We start from the raw sequence: 15,988 nt of genomic DNA, 5'->3' as shown, positions 1-15,988 counted from the left end.
GCTTGATTGCCCTCTGACCCATATGAAGTTTTGGTTAGTTCCAGTTCTTTGATCAGAAACCGTGAATAGGTGTTTCCAAAGTAACTAGTTGCAAATTAACAACATGATGCAGAGAAAGCAAGACTCAGAAAGGCTGTCAGAGCAGCAGTGCATGTACTATTTTGCACAGAGCATTGGCAAATTTGCTAAGGGGAATCATGGACACTTTATGATGCCACATTACTCCTGGAGATAGTGGCAAAGAAGAAAAGGGTCAAATCTTTTTTTAAAAAGTCATATTGTAGAATATGATTGTGTTGCTGCTTGCTTTATCTGACAGACAAATACAGTGAGTCCAGACCACACAACGTAACCTTTCCCTGTGTATTGGAATTCTATTAGAAACTGCTGAATCAGATCAATAGGCCTTGACTACACCAGCACTAGATGTTTTAGAGGAAAGTGGACAAATTATGGAGAAATAGACAATAACATGCACATGGAGAATGATTCTTTGTAGCCCCATGTTATTAAGTGTTTGACTTATATCCTGAGCCATGAGACTTGATATCCTGTTTAAATTTTTATCCTAAATTGCATAAGTGATATACTGATTTTTCCACTGTTCCTTTTTGCACAGCCACACCTAGCAGCAGACAATCTGGACAAAATTCATGATGAAAGTGAGAACAATCTCTTGCACATAGCAGCATCACAGGGACATGCAGAGTGCTTGCAACATCTCACTTCTTTAATGGGAGAAGACTGTTTGAATGAGCGGAACAGTGAACAACTAACTCCAGCTGGGTTAGCAATAAAGGTGACTTGGTCTTAATGATCTGTGATGGCTATAAATAATGCTTATACCAAGATGTTATTTTCAACCTTTTTTGCTAAATTGGGGCAAAAAGGGGGTGTGGAAAAGATATTTCTGTGGTTGATTGATGTCACATAAGCAAATAAAAATGTGTTTCTTTTAAAGAGTTAATGTTAGCCATAAACCACGGTGTCATTTAATGGGTTGTTGCTGGTTTTTTCACATATACATTAACCTAACTTTAAATCAGTTAGCTGGTATTAATAAGAATCATTTGTTTTATATTTCAAGGAACTTTTATTCATCATAAATTCAGATTAATATTCCTTTACTGGCTATAACTGTCTTGTTTTTCACTCAGATGAATATAGCATTAAAGACAAGTATGGGAAATGTGCGTTCGTAAAGCATGACAGCACTTTTGGTGGTTTCTAATGCTGCTTTTTTTCAATGGTGCCACATCTGAAGCTGAAACTTCTTAGATATCAAGAGCAGTTTGGAATATCAGACCAAAGTTAAAATTTACTTCTTGCAGAGCACAGTATGTAGCCTGTCAGAAACTACAAAAATTAATGTCATCTGGGAAACAGTTAAAGCTTACGGGAAAAATCTACTATACAGGAAAACATGAAACTTTATAGTACTGTTGTGCTGTAGTAAAATACAGTGGTGTGCAGGAAGTTTGACAGTTAAACTAAACTGCTCTCAGCGTCTTCAGCAAATAGGGTTAAATTCAGTCACTCTTTTGCTAAGTACTGCAATAAGAAACAAGGAAAAGGGAAATGTAATACAAGAGTTTCTGGTTCTTCAAATTTTTTATTTTCTTCCTGGAAAAGGTTTGGAAATTGATTCAGGCTTGGCCAATTCTGTACTTCAGGACTGATTTTAAGGATTCAGTGGGCGAAAAGTCTTTCTAGTGAATTAGTGCCCCGATATAACATTAGAAAATCATTGTATTTCAAATAAAGAATTAAATCAATGTCTAAATAGTCTTGGCAAGTGAATTGCTTTTCAGAGATGTAGGGATTTTAGATTCACAGTTCTGGCCAAATTTAAATCTGGGTAGCTACATTTTGTCTACCTAAAATCCTTGTACAGTTTAAGGTGGGTATAGTATTCTTCACTTCTTATCCTAACCTGTCAGATAGTGTTGCTGTACTCTGTTAACATCTGTTGTCTTCCTTCCCAGAGTAGGTGGCTGTTTTTCAGTGGTTGATGAATATAATGAAAACATGGGTACTGCATCTTGGAGGAGACTCAGGCACAAGTTCCATTAATGATACTATGTTGTGCTTATGTTGTCCTTCAGTTGTAAAATTGTTCTGGCATAACTAAATTTTACAGTCTTCAGTCCCTATCCGTGCAACTCTATAGGCATTGATATAATTTATAATAGGCTTTATTCTGCTTGCACTTGTTTTACACCAGTGTAACTCCAATGGAGTTAATCCTGATTTATACCAGTGTACAGACCCAATGTCTGTGTATAGGAGCAGGAAGTCCCATACCAGATCATTCTAATGGCTCAGTGTCTCATCTCTGACAATGACCAGTACCACATACTTTAGAAGAAAATGTTTGTGTGATGCACATCATTTTCCATTAAGGACCGAGTTAATTTCAACCAAGCCATGTAATCTAGGACTTCATTCTGATTCTTTTATGAGCTGGAGAGTGGAACTGGAGTAAGTGCTGTATCAGACAAGTCACACTGCCATATAGATAGTTTGTTTTAACTTGTGTAAAAACCCCCTGCAAATTACAAAGGGTTTCTTTGATGACTTTAGTAGTTGAGCAAGCACTATCCTTTATTAATCCATTACTTGATTTTAAAAGTCTCAGAATAGAAGAGTTTAGTGGGGTAGTTTAGGGGTAGTGAAAGGGATACTGTTTTGTCAAGATAGTTATGTTTGGCTGCATTAGAGCCAAAATCTGAGATATATGATTTCTTTTAAAGGACTGATTTAAAAGTATACATTCAAATATTTTTCACAGCTTTAATTATTTTAAATAAATTGAGAGAAATATAAGAGAGTGAGTAACTTGAAACATTTTAGATAAAGAATTTCAAGGGTTTTACAAAAAGATAAATAAGAAATGGCAGGTAAAGGCAGGTCACATTTCATATCTCTTAACCTAGAGAGTATTCATTTAACTGTTTGACAGCAAAAGATTAATATATATGGCCAAATCATACTCTCTCTATTCACACAAGTAGTAGTCCCATTGATTTGACTTCTAAATCATTGGGGTCTAGACTTGTGAGTAACACAAGCAGGGTTCCATTCTGAAAGATCCCAAAATATTGTACAGCTTGTATATTTAAGTATCACTTCACTCACTCTTGAAATGCAGCTGCATCTGTGGTGCATTCAGCAGCCACTCTATGTCAACAACTCTGTACAACAGGCGTTTAGAAGGGAAAGGGAGGAATAATTATCCAGGGTGAAAATAAGTAGGCAACATATTACCAGTAGCCATATTATAATTATAGTAGGGCATCTGGGTTAACACATATGTTATCAGTAGATATAAACACAACCTTGCAAACAAATTAGGATGATTTATGTGAACATCAGAATGCATATATGATTCTGTTAAACATTTCCCTATGTAGTAGATGTGGTTTGGAATCTGAAACAGCTGTAACTTTTAAATCCTACTCTTTCTCTATTTAGAATGGTCAACTGGAGTGTGTACGGTGGATGGTGAGCGAAACAGAAGCAATTGCTGAATTAAGTTGCTCAAAAGATCACCCAAGCCTTATTCACTATGCAGGTTGCTATGGTCAGGTATGGTTCAATTTTACTTTTTAAAAGAAACTGATTCAGTGTTTGCACTAAAGTACCCTTTTATACTGTTCTTCAAGTCAAATGTTTTGTAATGGAACTTACGTTCACTGTTAAATGCAATCTCTCCGTTATTAAATACAAACATTCTTAATTAGTTAGAATGTTAACAAGTCCCCATAAAACTGCACATTTTAATTGTGTTTTTAAATGATTTCTCTTCCTAGTTCCGCCCATCAAGGTATAAATTATTGGTTGTAGGTAGGGTTAAGTGACACATAACCTCTGGTAGAAGAGAGTAGTCATCTCATCATAGTCCTAATGGACTTTTGGCTATATCAGGAAACCACTGTTTACATGCTCTTTCCAGGAGACAACAAGCCTGAAATAATCTGCAGAAGTGTGACAATTTAGGAATTAGATCCATTGGCAGTGATGCAAGATGTGGGGAAACTTGAACAGCATCTGCCTAGCTCTGGCCATTTTTATTGAGCTTTATCTAAAAGCATGTTGTAAATGAACCTTATACTGCACCTAATCTACATATAAATCTAGTGATGGGTAACCTTAAAAGGTTTAGTGTTTAGATGCTTATGCCAGTTATACTGATCTGTAAGGGGTTTGGGGGAACATACACCGCTAGGTTACATGGCCCTCTGTGACTATACGGTCCCTTTCCCCAAATAAGCCCTTCAGTGAACCCTCCCCAAAGGACTCCCAACACCCACTAGCTCTGCAGTGTCTCCTGTGGGAAAGAACAAATATGCTATTTCTCTCCGGCCTCTCTGGTGGATAAGCTGTTTTCCCCCTAGTTTCTTCAGGGGCCATTCAAAGCCTGATGGCCTTCACAGGGAAGTGCACAAGCCGCCCTCATCTTACCTCATATAACAGGGAACAGCATAGAACCAGTTACTGATTTGGCCACCACTGCTTTCTTTTCTCTCATTGGCTGAGAGACAACACAAAAAAGGAAGTGACTGCTTCTGAGAAAATGACTCATTCCTCCTCAATCAGAGTGATTGAACTGGAGAAGCAAAGACAGAGAAGTACATGGAGGAGACTTTCAGGGGCACCCTGAAAGAACAGTCTCACCCACAGTCTGAAAGCCTGAGTGCTATTCAGGAGAATGAAAGTCTTGAGGAAGGAGAACATCAAACTAGAGTGGAAGGAAACAATCCCATAGTTAGGACCCTCTTTCCAGATGATGTCATGGCATCCTCTCACACTATACCTCCTGGGGTGAACTCTCCTAGTACAGAAGATAGGAAGGATAACAAAAATATGAGCTAGTGAAGAACAGTCTAATGTAAAAGAGTCTCATTTAAAAATAACACATGAAGGCAACCAAGTGAATATAGACAAAATATACAAGTGCTTATATACAAATGCTAGAAGTCTAAATACTAAGATGGGTGAACTAGACTTCCTGGCACTAAATGAGGATATTGAAAACTTGGTAGAATGAGGATGATCAATAGGATAAAGTAATACCAGGGTGCAAAATATATAGGAATATCAGAGTAGATCGTGCTGGTTGGGAAGTGGCACCAAATATGAAGGAAAGCAGACTCAAATAAAGTAAAAGTATTACATGAATTGAACAATACTATAAAATCGCTATGGATAGAAATTCCATGCTTGAATAATAAGAGTATAGCTGTAGGAATATATTGAGAAGGACAACAAAAATTATTAGGAGGATGTAACAACTTATATGAGGAAAGATTAAAAAGACTGGGACTAGTCATCTTAGAAAAGAGATAGCTAAGAGGAGATATGATAGAGATCTGTAAAATCATGGTGTGGAGAAAGTAAATAAGGAAGTGCTATTTATCCCTTCATGTAACACAGGAATGAAATTAATAGGCAGCAGGTTTAAAACAAACATAAGGAAGAACTTCTTCATGCAATGCACCATCCACCTGTGGAACTTTGTTGCCAGAGGATGCTGTGAAGGCCAAAAATATAACTTAGTTCAAAAAAGAATTAGAGTAGTTCATGGAGGATAGGTCCATCAATCAGAATGGTCAGGGATGAAACCCCATGCTCTGGGTATCCCTAAAACTCTGGCTGGTGGAATCTGGGACTGGATCTGGTGGATGGATCACTCCATAAATTGTCCTGTTCTGTTCATTCCCTGTGAAGCATCTGGCATGGGCCACTGTCAGAAGACAGGATACTATATGCTTAGTGGACCATTGGTCTGACCCAATGTGGCTATTCTTATGATAACAAGAAGGAGTGCTTCAGTATGTGAAGGAGTACTTCCTTATGTTTGTTTTTTTTAAACATGTTGTCCATTAATTTCATTGGGTGACCCATAGCTCTTGTGTTACGTGAAGGGGTAAATAACACTTCACTATTCACTTTCTCCATGCCATTCATGATTTTATAGACCTCTGTCATATCCCTCTCTAGTCTTCTCTTTTCTAAACTGAATAGTCCCAATCTTTTTAATCTCTTCTCATGTGGAAGCTGTTCCATTCCCTAATCATTTTCATTGCCCTTCTCTGTACCTTTTCCAGTTCTAAGATGTCTTCTTTGAGATGAGGTGACCATAACTGCATGCAGTATTCGGGGTGTAGGCATACCATGGTTTGATACAGTGGTATTAAGATATTTTCTGTCATATTATCTGTCCCTTTTCTATTGGTTCCTAACTATATGTTAGCTTTTTTGATGACTGCTGCACATTGAGTGGATGTTTTCAGAGAACTAACCACGATGACTTCAAGATCTTTTTCTTGAGTGGTAATAGTTAATTTAAACCCCCTCATTGTGTATGTATAGTTGGGATTATTTTTTCTAATATGCATTACTTTGCACTTATCAATATTGAATTTCACCTGCCATTTTATTGCCCTGTTATTCAGTTTTGTGAGATTACTTTATAACTCTTCATAGGCAGCTTTGGACTTAATTATCTTGAGTAATTTTGTATCATCTGCAAATTTTGCCACCTCACTGTTCACCCTTTTTCCAGATCATTTATGAATATGTGGAGCAGCACAGGTCACAGTACAGATCCTTGGGAGGACCCCACTATTTACCTCCCTTCATTGTGAAAAATGACCATTTATTCCTCCATTTTCTTTCCTGTCTTTTAACCAGTTACTGATCGATGAGGACCTTCCCTCTTATCCCATGATTGCTTACTTTGCTTACGTGCTTTTGGTGAAGAACCTTTTCAAAGGCTTTCTGAAAGTCCAGATACATTATGTAAACGGGATCACCTTTTTGTCCACATGTCCCTTCAGAACTCTTGGCTGAATACCATTTGGTCCTGGTAACTAGTTTCTTGTTGACTCCCTCAAAGAATTCTAATAGATTGGTGAGGCATGATTTCCCTTTATGAAAGCCATGTTACCTCTTCCCCCACATATTGTGTTTTTCTGTGTGTCTGATAATTCTGTTATTCACAGACATTTCAGCCAATTTGCCTGTGTAATTGGCAGGATTGCCTCTGGAGTCTTTTTATAAATAGGCATTATATTAGCTACTTTCCACTCATCTGGTACATAGGCTGATTTAAGCTATAGGGTACTGTAGTAGGTTGGTGGTCATCCCCCCCACCCACGGCTTGGAGTGAGGGACCTGCACAGTTTTAGGGGGCTCTGGCCCAGCAGACCAATAAGCAGTCCATGGAGTGCTGGCCCTCTGGGCAGGGCAGACCGCAGGCAAACACAAGCCATTTGGTCTCAGGTGGGAAAGCTGCCACTTCAGGGGTGGGTTTGGAAGAAGGGGAAAGGCCCACCCTATTCCACCGGGTCCCAGCCCCTAGCCCTGATAGTGGCGGAGGGCTCTGCCATTGGGTCAGCGGGAATCCCACCAAGACATGGTGACTCATACTCTGACAGCAAAACCTAATTCAAATCTGGTTTACTAGGCTACTTCCTATCACAGTGTGGGGATCAGGCTCTGAAGTCCAAGGGTCCTCTATTTCCTCGGGGTATTCAGCAGCAGGCAATCCCAGCAGTTCCTCTCCACAATCTTCTAGGGTCAAGGCACTACCCACCTCGGTAGCAGAGCCAGAAGCCTGTAGCAGGCTAGAGACATCTGTCTCCTTCCCTGGCTCTGGCCCATCTTAACCGAAAGCCCTGCCTCTTATACTGCCTGTCCTGCCTCTCAGCTTCTGGCATGAGGGGTGGGCCTGGTCTGGCTCCGCCCACCACGGAGCAGAGTGGTTTCTCCCCCTCTGGCTCCGTGGGAGGGTGCTCCACCTTACTACAGTTACATACCACTGTTCATGGTTTGCAATTTCATATGTGAATTCCTTCAGAACTCTTGGGTGAGAACAATGTGATCCTGGTGACTTATACTGTTTAATTTATCAGTTTTTTTCTGAAACCTCCTCTACTGACAGTTCCTCAGATGTGTCACCTAAAAGGAATGGCTCAGGTGTAGGAATCTCCCTCACAGCCTCTATAGTGAAGAATGATGCAAAGAATTCATTTAACTTCTTCGCAACAGCTTTGTCTTCCTTGAGTGCTCCTTTAGCATGTCAATTGTCCAGGGGCCCCATTGGTTGTTTGGCAGGTTTCTTTCTTCTGATGTACTTAAAAATATTTTTGCTGTTAGCTTTTCTGTCTTTAGGTAGTTGTTCTTCAAATTCTTGTTTGGCCTACCTGATTTTACTTTTAGATTTGACTTGCCAGAGTTTCTGCTCCTTTCTGTTTTCCTCAGTAGGATTTGACTTCCAGTTTTTAAAGGATACCTTTTTGCCTTTCCCTGCCTCTTTTACTATATTGTTTAGCCATGGTGGTATTTTCTTGATCCTCTTTCTTTTTTTTTTTATTTGGAGTATACAAGTAGTTTGAACCTCTGTTATGGTATTTTTAAATAGTTTCCATGCAGCTTGCAGGCATTTCACTGATGTGACTGTTCCTTTTAATTTCTGTTTAACTAGCTTCTCATTTTTATGTGGTCCCCCTTTTTGAAGTTAAATCCCACTGTGGTGGGTTGTTGTTTTTTTGTTTGTTTGTTTGTTTGTTTTTAGTGTTTTCCCCGCTACAGAGATGTTAAATTTAATATATTAGGGTCGTTACTACAGAAGTTACTACTTCAAGAAGTAGTCATTTATAATGTCTAGAAATTTTATCTCTGTATCCCATTCTGAGGTAACATGTACCCAGTCAGTATGGGAATAGTTAAAATCCCTCATTATTATTGTGTTTTTCTGGGGGGTTTTTGGTAGCTTCTCCAATCTTCCTGACCATTTCACAGTCACCATCACCATCTTGGTCAGGTGGTCAGTAGTATATTTCTACTGCTATATTATTCAAGCATGGAATTTCTATACATAGAGATTTTATGATAGAGTATGATTTGATTTAAGAATTTTACTATATTTGACGTTATGCTTTCTTTCACATATAATGCCACTCACCCACCATTGAGACGTACTCTGTCATTCCTACATATTTTGTACCCTGGTATTACTCTGTCCCATTGATTGTCATCGTTTCACCAAGTTTCTATGGTGCCTATTAATTCAATATCCTCATTTAATACTATTTGTATTAAATTAGCATTTGTATACAACACCTATAAAATGTGTCAATATTTAGTTGTCTGCCTTCATGTGATGTATTGGAATGGGACTCTTTTTTGTTTGACTTTTTCTTTTTAGTTAGGGATATCTCTGTCTGAACGGTATGAAACTCTGCAACTTTCAGCTTTCCCCCCCATTAGTTTACTGTATGACCTTTTTAATTTTACATGCCAGTAAATCTGGTTCTATTTTGGTTTAGGTGGAGCTCATATTTCTTGTATAGGTGCCTCCTTTCCCAAAAAGTTCCCCAGTTCCTAATCAAGTTTAATCCATTTTCTGAACACCATCATCTCATCCACGCATTGAGACACTGCATTTCTGCCTGTCTAAGTGGCCCTGTGTGTGGAACTGGAAGCATTTCAGAGAATGCGACCATGGAGGTCCTGGACTTCAATCTATTTCCTAGCAGCTTAAATTTATCCTTCAGGACCTTTCTCCTACTTTTCCTTGTCATCGGTACCTACATATACCACAACCACTAGATCCTGCTCAGCACTGCACATAAGTCTATCTAGATGTCTCAAGAGGTCTGCAACCTTTGCACTGCAGGCAATTCACCATGCAGTTCTCTCGATCATTAGAAACCAAACTATCTATATTTCTAATAATCTAATCCTCCATTACTGTTACCTGTGTCCTCCTATAACAGAGGTCCTCTATCCTGGAGGGGAATCCTCAGTGCAAGAGGATACCATGACATCATCTGGAAGGAGAGTCCCAACTATGGGATAGTTTCCCTCCACTCCAACTTGATGTTCTCCTTCATAAGACTTTCATCCTCCTCAACAGCACCGAGGCTGTCAGACTGGAGAATGAGATCGATCTACAGTGTCCCTGAAAGTCTTGTCTTTTGTGTCTCTCTGTCTGCCTTAGTTCCTCCATTTCAGCCATTCTGGTCTCAAGAGCCTGTATTTGGTCTCTGTGGTCATGAGTTACTTGCACCTAATGCACATATACATCACCTGCCCCTGAGATACATGCTGCATTCAGTCCAATAAACTGGATAGCCCCCACTCTATTGCTGGACTTCTGCCTGCTTTATTTCTACTCTTTTTGTTTGTTTGTTCTTTGTTTTTGAGGGGAGTTTATTGGCCTAAATTTACAGTATGTTTATTAGTTATATTTGTCTATCATGCTCCCACTCTGATCTCCCTCACAAAACGCTCTTATTCACTAGTTTCTCTGGTCACTTAGGCTTTTTAGACTCCCTGTTCTCACTGAGTTAGCCTGCCCCCTTGCCAAGGGATTCTAAAGGGATTATGGATCAAAGGATAGCAGGCCAGAACCTCATTAGGAAGCTCTCAGCCTTGCCTAGCAGGCTGCTAGGCCTAGCACATAGCCCCCAAAACAGATCACACTATAAACTTCAATCAAGCAGGCACACAACAAACAAACTGAGAGACTGTAAGCTTACCCCAACAATCATGTAGTTGTTCCTCCACCTGGAGAACTCCCTCACAAAACTCTCCTGTTTGCTGCAGCTGTTTGCAGGATGTTTCTTCAATAAATATTGCTTATTTTGCTGGTCAATGCAATAATTAGTCCATTTACGTCAAAGTTTCTGGGTCACTCTTACAGCATTCTAAGGTATTATATAGACTGTGTCCTGTTCCCCCACTCCAAGGTGGGAAATCCAGTATCCACCTTGAACAGAAACTGGGCAAGACAGTCAAATTAGTCAGTACTGAGTAACGGAGTCAAGTAGAGATGCAAACTGAAAGCTTCACAACACTGTGAATCTTTCGATTTCTAATCCAATTAGTAATAAAAATTTTCCTCTCCTAAGTGGGCAAAGTGTGTGAGGTAGTAGCTTTTATTGGACAAAGACAGACGCTCGAAAGCTTGAATCTTTCACCAACAGAAATTGGTCCACTAAAAGCTATTATCTCACCCACCTTTTCTCTCTAATATCCTCTGATGACACAGTTATAACAACACTGCTAACCTCTACTAGGTGGTCAGGCATCCTTTCTGCTCGAAAGATTAGCTGTCTGAGACCAAATCTGCAGCCTCACATGTCATGGAAGGATGTGTATCATGACTGACATCTGCTTAAGACTTTTTGTTTTGGGGAACTTTTATTATTGTTTTTTTAAGCAATTAGTTCTAGTACTCTACAAGCATAGGTTAACCTTAATAACAGTTGCAAGTGGATGATAGTCATAAGCCTTGAAAACATCAGCTATAACTGATCAATATCTGTGGTCTGTTACAGATGTGAATCACATTTATGATCATTTTACGATATCCAAATCTTATAACTAGATTTTGCCTGTTATCATCCTTCATTTTCTTTCAATGAATTTAGTTGAAGAATACTCCTTTTGTGTATTTCCAAGAATCTTCATCTTCAAAATACACTAAATAATTTCTTGGGCACTGAAACAGCCTTTTCATGTTCAAGAATTCATTTTTCATCTTTATTACTCAAACATTCAGTTAATTTATATATATATGTTTATATAAAAACATTTCTAAACTATAGTTGATTTTAATCCTATATATAGCATCTGTCTAAAATACTTATTGTGCTTTCATTTTCTGATCATTAAAACCTATGGGCACTACACAGTAGAAGGATAGTCCTTGACCATTGTTGGCCAATGCCACAGGCTTCCCCCGAGATTGTTCAGAGGAAGAATTTTAAAGGGGATACATGAACTGAAAACAGGATCTTATGAGACATGTCAAGTAACTTTAATAATAGACTATGCTACCAGCTCTGTCTCCAATACATTTTGCTTTATTTTCTTCCTTAATTTTTTTCCCTAGGAGAAAATACTTCTGTGGCTTCTCCAGTTTATGCAAGAACAAGGGATTTCTTTGGATGAACTTGACCAGGATGGTAACAGTGCAGTACACATAGCTGCCCAACATGGCTATTTAGGATGTATACAGGTAGAGTACTAACTGCATTTATGTCAGAGAGCTACTTTACATTTAAAAATCTGCAGATTAAAAGCCTTTAGTGTCAAAATGGAAAATCTTATAGGTAAGAAATAAATCCTTACAATAAAAAACCCTAAAACCATAAAAAAGCCTTAAAGTGAAACTTCTAAAAACCTATGTACCTTACATGCTAAATTCCATTCTGTTACTTCTGTGTAAATCCAAAGTAATTCTGTTATAATGAGACAAGAATTAAGGCCTGAATTCATATAGGGTTTTTAAAAAAATGTTACATAGAAAGATAACATGACTCCAGGTGAATTATGATGAGACCACCCCTTAATTAGTTAATGAACTTCGAAAGAGCTGAAAAGGGACTCTGTCAGGATTGATAGGCATACTCTGGCAGTGACCTCCTCTGAACGCGCTTACCTTTCTGTGCTTGCCATCTATTTCTCTTTCAAGCAAACTACTGCAACTGTCTAGACGGGGAGAAAAGCCCTAAACAGCCAGGGTGCACTATGTTGAAAGACTGCATGCTGAGCAAGCCGCCCAGTCCAACATTGCACCGTCTTAATTCCTGGGGATCACTGGGAGCATTGTGCACAAGAATAGTTTCTAGTGTTCAATGCTGTTAGCACTTCTTGTGTTAGGCTGCCAAAATAGTTTACAGGAAGAATAATGAAGGGGGAAAGAATTAGTCTAAATGGATGGCAAAGTTGTTGTGCCGAAAAGAAGAGTATCTGAGAAAAGATATTGGTCAGAAAGGAAGGAGAATAGAGAGACAAGGAAAAGAGAGGATCCACTACATGGATGGAAGACAAGAAGCCAGAAGCCAAGATGGGGGGAAAAAAAGATACAGGGACAAGAGGAAGAGAGAGACAGAAAAAAATGTATCTGACCAGTAGTAGTATTTTTGGTGAGTCATAGACAAGGAGTGTTAATTTCAGGAGAGTCATTTCAGGCATTTGTAAGAAGGGAATGGGGGAAAATTGACAAGCAGACCTTGAGGTAAGAAATCAATCAAACAAATTTGGAGACATGACCATTACAAAACTTTGAGCCCTAAATTTTCTTTTTAGTGAGATGCTGTCCTGCTTTGAAAGACATCAGGAGTGGACCCTGCAAAGTTTATTGTGAGAGTCACATTAAACGAATCAGCGCACATGCGCAATCCCTATCTTAGTGTTTCTGTTGTTATTTTTCAGATAGTTGCAACGATCAGTTGGAAAAGAAATAGATGGAAGGAATGCGAAAGGTGTAGGACCTACCAGATGGGAGCACTGTCATGGTAGGTCAATGTTTAAGGATGCCAACTTTGACAGTGTCCCTTAGAGCTGCACGATAAATTGCGAAAGAGCAGTGATTAGCAAATGACTTTGAATGGAAGGGCAACAATTCCAGTCTATTCTGGTAAATAAATTGAAATGGGAGCAAGACTAGTCCTGTTTCCCTTCTGAAGAATTAACTTGAATAAATTGTCATGAATTTTTTAAAATATTTTTTCTTTGATAGATAAACCAGTAGGGGAAAACCTGGCAATTACAGACCAGTAAGCTTTATTTCAGTACCAGGAAAACTGATTGAAATAATAATTAAATAGATTATTTTTTTTAAAAAAACAGCTTCTGTAAAGGAAAGTTGTGCCAATCCCATCTACTATAGTTCTTCGTGTGTCTCTGTCACCCTCTGAGTCTGTCACACCTTCCATCCCCAACCTGCCTCTATGCCCGGAGACCAGGATATAGAGCTGGCTATGCTGATCTTACTATGCTCAGGGATTCCCTGTGCCAGGGAAAACCCAGCTGAGGTGGGAAGGGGATCAATAATTTCATAGTAAAGCATTCTTAAAATCCGGGTAGTTGGTCATTCACAGAAAAGAACAGACTTTATACAAGTGCATCTGAAAGAGGCTTATTGTATTGTCACAAGCAACATTTGGCAAGTCTCTAAATGTAAGCTCTCTCTTTTCATTCACTAGTCCCAACCCCAGTGTATACTGTAGGTTTAAAACCCGTTATCAAAATTACATTACACAAATGAAGTAACAAAAAGTGTAAAATCAAGTTAACAACTGGACAAGAAAAACAAAAGGGGGAAATACATCATCTGGTCTTTATAATCATCAAAAAGTTTTCTAAATTACTCCTTTTCCCCATTGTTAACTTTGAAGTCAAGTTAGGAGCTCTGACTTACTGCAGAGTTATTAGTGTGGCTGAGTCTTAAAAATGATTTAGATCAAAGTTTTCAAAAGTGAGTGCCTAAAATCAGGCTTCTAAATTCAGTTTTAGGAACCTAAATAATTGGCCATACTTTCAATGGTGCTGAGCACCCAGCAGTTCCCACTGACTTGACTTGGCCTTAGATTATAGTAGAGGTTTTGAAGACACTTTCAGCTACTCACGTTCTTTCTACATCTTTGCAGACTTTGGTTGAATACGGAGCAAACGTCACTATGCAAAACCGTGCTGGAGAGAAACCTTCACAGAGTGCTGAGCGACATGGGCACACTATGTGTTCCCGTTACTTAGTGGTTGTGGAGACATGCATGTCATTGGCATCTCAGGTTGTGAAGTTAACTAAACAACTAAAGGAGTAAGTGTCTAATTCATAAGAGTGGGATAGTCGCTACACGGGGATTATTCTCAAAACAAGTCTGTCCCTGGTTTTCAGTTTATTAACTAGGTCCCTCTGCTTCCTGTACATTAACATTAGTGAATTAATACTTTCCCCTTCTTTCTCCATTCACCACCATACCCTTTCAAACTCTAATCAAGTTGCTTCTTCATCTTTAGTTGCTTAGCTCTTCAACTACTCTTGGTCAGAGTTTGCTGTTTTTGTATATGTGTGGGTATGTGTGGCAATACCTGTGTATTTAAACGTATGTAAATAATCAGCTTACGCTTGTCCCCTTAAAAGCCTTAGGACTTAGGACATGATTGCTAATCTTATTTTTCTATTCACTTAGCATGCATTTAGATGCATTAAAATGGTTATTTGCAATTACAATATTAGGTGTTGATTTTGTGAGGAACAATGGAAAAATAGTAGTTGGAAAATCTTTGAGTCTTGGAAGACTCTCAACATCCATAGCAGCTACTTTGGAAATGCTCTGTGTTCTATTTTTTTCTGTATATGACCAAGCCACACTCGGAGCACATAAATAATCTGTTCTGGGAGTAGCCACCCAAGACAGTACGCCAAACCCTTGAAATCCCCTTTCCTTCCCCCCACCCACTCTTAAAGAAGAACTTAACTGCTAAGAAGAAAAAAAAACCTCACCAGATGTTCCTTCCCCGGGATCATTAGTGCTGTCCTGCGTGCTGCTGTACTCCTCTGGGCTCAGGAATAGGTCCTGACTGTCTGGGAGAAGGGACACCCCACTCTCCTGCACCCGGCTCTCCTCATCCACGGAGTCCTCTTCATTGTCCCTGGAATGGGATGGAGCAGAGGTAGCGATGCTGTGTGGCGGCACCATGGTGGGGTCCCCACTGAGAATGGCATGCAGCTCCTCATAGAAGCAGCGTTTTTTGGGTGAGGAGCCAGAATGGCTGTTGGCTTCCCTGGCCTTTTGATATGCCTACTGTAGTTCCTTGATCTTCACGCGGCACTGCTGTGCGTCCCTGTTCTGCCCCTTCTCCAACATACCCTGGGATATCTTCCCATAAATGTCCAAATCTCTTTTGCTGGCTCTGAGCTGAGCCATAACGGACTCCTTACCCCAAAGACTGATGAGATCTAAGACTTCTGGCCGACTCCATGCTGGAGCACGTTTGGGCCTTGCAGTAGCCATGAGGAGTTCAGCTACAAGCTCCCTCCACGCTGGCCGGACAGGAAATGAACATTGAAATTTTCCTGGAGCACGAAGGGAGGGGTCATTTCCGGTGAGCGTGACCACGTAACAGCAGAGGGCGAACGTCCAGAACAGTCACAACAAGGCATTGTGGGATACCTCCCAGAGGC

At 39.5% G+C, this 15,988-nt stretch overlaps 1 protein-coding gene across 1 annotated transcript in view; it reads left to right on the top strand.

Moving 5' to 3' along the window:
- SNCAIP (synuclein alpha interacting protein) overlaps window positions 1-15,988 on the top strand; it is a 101,220-nt gene that overhangs the window by 65,066 nt on the left and 20,166 nt on the right. The window contains exons 5-8 of the mRNA XM_067569363.1: window positions 620-799; window positions 3,475-3,588; window positions 11,909-12,034; window positions 14,451-14,620. Of these exons, the coding sequence (XP_067425464.1) occupies window positions 620-799; window positions 3,475-3,588; window positions 11,909-12,034; window positions 14,451-14,620 (590 nt within the window). The remainder of the gene's footprint in view (window positions 1-619; window positions 800-3,474; window positions 3,589-11,908; window positions 12,035-14,450; window positions 14,621-15,988) is intronic.

Source organism: Emydura macquarii, unplaced genomic scaffold (genome assembly GCF_026122565.2).
Source record: "Emydura macquarii macquarii isolate MOO-44397 ecotype Brisbane River unplaced genomic scaffold, CSIRO-AGI_Emac_v2 contig_2897, whole genome shotgun sequence".
Classification (NCBI taxonomy): Eukaryota; Metazoa; Chordata; order Testudines; family Chelidae; genus Emydura; species Emydura macquarii.
The sequence above is the reverse complement of the archived record's forward strand: the minus strand, read 5'-3'. Positions and strand labels throughout refer to the sequence as shown.